Source organism: Lathyrus oleraceus, chromosome 7 (genome assembly GCF_024323335.1).
Source record: "Lathyrus oleraceus cultivar Zhongwan6 chromosome 7, CAAS_Psat_ZW6_1.0, whole genome shotgun sequence".
NCBI lineage: Eukaryota > Viridiplantae > Streptophyta > Magnoliopsida > Fabales > Fabaceae > Lathyrus > Lathyrus oleraceus.
In genome coordinates, this window is record NC_066585.1 from 100,552,727 (window position 1) to 100,557,521 (window position 4,795).

At 39.3% G+C, this 4,795-nt stretch overlaps 1 protein-coding gene across 1 annotated transcript; it reads right to left on the reverse strand.

The window, feature by feature from the left end:
• Positions 1-2,978: 2,978 nt before the first annotated feature.
• On the reverse strand, positions 2,979-4,359 carry LOC127102446 (RHOMBOID-like protein 1). Its single transcript, XM_051039818.1, has 5 exons — positions 4,334-4,359; positions 4,090-4,253; positions 3,776-4,014; positions 3,565-3,682; positions 2,979-3,301 (listed from the first exon to the last, which is right to left on the reverse strand). The coding sequence occupies exons 2-5, from the start codon at positions 4,132-4,134 to the stop codon at positions 3,173-3,175; spliced, it is 531 nt and encodes a 176-aa protein (XP_050895775.1). The 5' UTR covers positions 4,135-4,253; positions 4,334-4,359; the 3' UTR covers positions 2,979-3,172.
• Positions 4,360-4,795: the final 436 nt, after the last annotated feature.

Consider the following 4,795-nt stretch of genomic DNA (forward strand, 5'->3'; position numbering starts at 1 on the left):
GGATAGGTTGGCCCGTGTGCCATTTAGCTAGAAACCTTAACTTAGGGTTGACTTTGCATGACAACATCTAGGCTCGAGTCGTAGTCTCCCTAGAGTTGTGTCTCCCTCTGTTATCTGGTTAGGCTAGATCCTTGTCCCTGCGTAGGGGAACTACATCGCCCTGATCTTCACACCAGATGAAGTATGTAGGCAGGAGATTGAGCTGATCTCTCCGGGCGCCCTTTCTTTTCTTTTGTGTTTGTTTGACAGTTGTAGGCTGAGTCCCAGACTCCCTATCTATCTGTTGTGTTGTTTAGGTTCGGATGCTGATGTAAGTCCAGTGATTGGCATTCAGGCTCCACGTTTGCCTCTTTTGCGTGTCGTTTAGGTTCGGATGCTGACATAAGTCCAGTGATTGGCAGTCGGGCTCCACGTTTGCCTGTGTGTCTTGTTTTGCTTGTGTGTGTGTCAGCCGAGCTACGAATGCTCTGATTCTTCTCTCGTCCGAGAAGATACGTATGCATAGGATGCGACATCCTAGCGAGCATGTGTCGTCTTCCCAGTCCGAACTACTTCGACTCTGATGTCTATGCCTGATAGACTAAGTAGGCCCAGGATGCGACATCCTGCCGAGTCAGTTTCAGTCAGTTTCTTTTGTCTCTTTTCAGCCAGTGTGTGTGTGTTTGAGCAGTGTTTAGCAACCTTTTTCCCTTCCTTTTGTGCGTGGATCCCGTAGAGTACTATGGATGCGTAGGGTGCCTAATACCTTCCCTTCGCATAACCGACTCCCGAACCCTTTCTCTTTGGTCGCGAGACCATGTTCTTTCCCAGGTTTACTTCGAGCGTTTCCTTTCCCTCTTTTGGGATAAATAACGCACGGTGGCGGCTCTGTTGTTTCTTTCTTTTCCCGCCGGTTTTTCGCGCGATGCGACAAAAAGGAAAATCAGAAATTACAAAAATACGTGGACCATCAGATTTCCCTCATTAATTGAGGTGGCAGATCTGATGATCCACTGTGCGCCTTCCACCAAGGCGCTAGTCAATTGCGTGGCAAACATGTTAATCACAATGCACAGTCAAGATTAGAACGCAGGAATTGGATCACACGGTCTAGACCTCAACCACATTATCACCGGAGCCATAGATCTGGTTGTCTTCCCCGGCGAGCCTCGCCGGACTGGTCATCATCAACCATCACCAGAATTTCAAACAGGGACATGATTTTAAAGAGAAAACATCACTGAGCAAGAATATCACCTCCATTTCTTCCAATTCCAACTATATTGAGAGATATGTGGAATTGAAAAATAAGGTTCATCATCTGAGTTGCTTCGATTCATCATCAAAACAACTCAAACACCTTGCCTACATTGGTAGGACTTATGACAACACAATAATCAAAAGAATTGAGCAAGAAACAAGGAGAATCGAATAGACCAAAAATTCTGCAAAATACCTTCAATGGAGGTCTGAGCTTTCTAGATCTTGATCTGAATCGTGCTTTGCTTCACTCCAATTGCTTGTAGAAGAGGAATGGAATGGCTTAGAATCAATGGACTCCTGGAGAATTGAATTCCAAAATAGTGGAGATTCAAGCTCAAATTCAACAGAATTTTTCAGGTTTATCCTCTCAATGGGAAGGGTTTTCTGTGGGGAATCAAAGCTTGCATAGTGTGTGTGTTGATTATGAGCAATTGAGCTTCAATTTATAGAGGATTCAAGTGTTAATTGCACACTCCATTCAAGTTTCCAAAATTGGCAAAGTGAGGTAACCAGCTGCATGGGCGTGCATATGCCCATCAAATTATTATTCAAAGGTCCATAATAAAGTTCAGATATGTTGAAGCAAGCTTGGAATGCAAGGCAATTAAACATTGATACTTGAAGTTGGATTCGTGACACATGATACCAGTCTGTTTAAGCCATGCGCAGCCTATGCATTTCTCATCAAATATGCATAAATTTTAGCTATTTGGAAATGTGAGATCAAGAGGAACAAGTTTGATCACTACGCCAAATAAGGGAAAAGAGGGCGCTTTTTTTGGCCTATAACAGCGCTTTAAAGCGCCCTCTAATCTGGCGCTGGCATAGGTAAAGACAACGCTTTTTTTCCTGGTGAAAGTGCTCTCTAAAGTGGCTCTTTAAGCCCTTTATGGGCCACTTTAGAGGGCGCTTTTTAAAGAAAGCGCCCTCTAAAGTGGAAACTTTTAAGGGTTTAGAGGGCGCTTTTACTGGAAAGCGCCCTCTAAAGTGGAAACTTTTAAGGGTTTAGAGGGCGCTTTTACTGGAAAACGCCCTCTAAAGTGGAAATTTAAAGGGTTTAGAGGGCGCTTATTTTGGAAAGCGCCCTCTAAAGTGGGTGGTTATTTAAATTTTTTTTTTAAAAAGCGCTATATTTATTTATTTATTTTAGACAACCTGTATATTGAAGCAGTACACCTAAAACTGTATAATTTGAAGCCCTTTTTCACACATTGCATTCAACAAGCCTTATATACAACAATCCATACATATACAACAATCCACTGATATATAATCGTTTAACTTCTAAAGATTCTAAATATACAACCAATTCATAACTTAAAAAGAAATAAAACTAAGTAGCAAAAGCATCTCTGAGATGTATGTTTTTTTGCTAGCCGCAGTCTTCTTAACAACAACCTCTTTTGTTCAATATCAATAGCATGAACCTAAAATATCATAAAATTAGTTAGGTGAAGTATAAGATCAAGAATTAACATTTTCTATGCATAAATATCATATAATTGTGTTTATACCTTTTTTTTTTATGCAACTGACTCGATTTGCTGTAATAAAAGCCATTTTACCTGTAATAAAGAAAACAATTAAAATCATTTGACCTGTATCTTTTTCACTAAGTTCTCTTTCTTTTCTTGGTTGGAATATGTTCTACATGTCTCTTAACAACACGGACGGTTGGATTGATCCAAATACCCTCATTATGATCATTTCTAATATATGAATCATTTGATGTAATATTCCTTCAGACAAACTTATAAATATACATCCTGCAGTAATTTCATAGCAAGGAGAAATATATATAACGAGATAACAACTATGGCAACAACCACAGTGACTCATTCTTATTGTCAGCAGCAGCAGTAAGAACAAATCATATACATAAGTTTATTGAATGAAATCTCCCTAAGAGATGTTGTATTTCTGTGTCTGGTTATTTACCGCAAAGGCGATAACATAGTTCTTCAGCCTGCTCGTCAGGGTTACGGTTTGACAGAGAAAAAATGCCACTTCTTCCATTGTTCAAACATGTCACGTTAAGTTTGTTTCCGATCTGGTAATCCTGCAGCATTACATCACAAAAATGTTAGCATCAGCAACATTTCAAGTTTCATTGTTGAACTTTTCAAGCATTAAATCATCATAAGAAAATTTGTTTGGCAAATAAATTAACCATATATGCAGAATCGAAACTGGTTCTTTTAATATGTGTCAACAGAACTAAAGATTAGTTATATCAGTTGTAATCACTTTTATGCCGGTGCTTCATAGAAGCTGCATAGATCAAGCAAATACAAAAGGAAGTAGCATAGGAGCATCACTCACCTCACAAGAAATGTAGCCTGGTTTACAGCTCGGAGGGGCACAGGTTATATAATGGCACCAAGAGCAGTAATCATTCAAGTCCACCCCTTTAAAGAACAAGACGCCGCCGCCGACCAATCTGTAAACAACCACTTTCACATTGGAGACACTAGTACATAACAATGTAATTCACCTAACAGCAACAACAACAAAAAAAGGAGAGAGACACTACCCAACACTAAGTAGCACAAAAGAGATAATCCGAAGCGCATATTGATAAGATTCTTGCTTCTGGGAAGTATTAGACTTGTTTAGATTAAGCCAATGATGCTGACGGCGAGTCAAAATGACAAATCCAAGAAGAAATCCTGATGTAAACCCTCCAATGTTACTAAAATTACTTCCAAATGGAAAAGTTCCAAGAGCTAAGTCCAAAACAATGATCACAACAAGAATCAACATCTCATCAATCTGTAAAACAATAACAAAAATATATCTATTAGACACCATCATTGAGCTTAATAACTTATAAACCTATTTATTTACCTTATGAGTATGCATTTTCCAATTTGTTAAAAGCTCTGATAGCATCACTCCTAGTAAGCCGAATATTGCACCAGATGCACCAACGTAGATGATTGAATGGAGGAATAAAACACACAGCAAATTTCCTCCCAAACCCGATATCACATACACCAATCCAATTCGAACTAAAAAAAGCAAGTAAAACAGTTATCATATTCAAAATTGGCACATAGAAGAAACCAGACGCCAATAACCAGAACCTTACCAAAACCAAATTTCTTCTCAAGAGGAATTTGAAGATTAGAAAATGAACAATAGCGAACGTCAGAAGAGAAACCAAGTAATATGAAGATTAGAAAAATACCTATGGTGTCAAAATCGAACAGCTAACAACGAATTAATAGAAGGAGGAAACGTCGTAGATCTAACAGAGGTGGAAGGAGAACGCCTTAGAAGTAGCGAAAATCGTAGCAGTGAGAACCCTAACGTGAAAAAGAACGAAAATAACAGAGAGTGAAATAACAAAACGCGCAGTATGTTATAATTTTAATGTTTACTAAAGGGGACCTTAGAGGGCGCTTGTGGAAAAAAAGCGCCCTCTAAAGGGGGCCTAAGAGGGCGCTTATGAAAGCGCTCTCTAAGGCTTTCCAAAAGCGCTTTATAAACTGGAAATGCACATGGACTTATAGAGCGCTTTTTTAAAAGCGCCCTCTAAGGGTAACCTTAG

Excerpts from the sequence above, each read along its gene's own strand:
- LOC127102446 (XM_051039818.1), bottom strand. The coding sequence starts at position 4,134 with ATGCTATCAGAGCTTTTAACAAATTGGAAAATGCATACTCATAAG. Across the intron at positions 3,683-3,775 it reads TTTGTGCTACTTAGTGTTGG|ATTGGTCGGCGGCGGCGTCT; the intron begins GTAGTGTCTCTC and ends GGTTGTTTACAG. Across the intron at positions 3,302-3,564 it reads CAGGCTACATTTCTTGTGAG|GATTACCAGATCGGAAACAA; the intron begins GTGAGTGATGCT and ends GTAATGCTGCAG.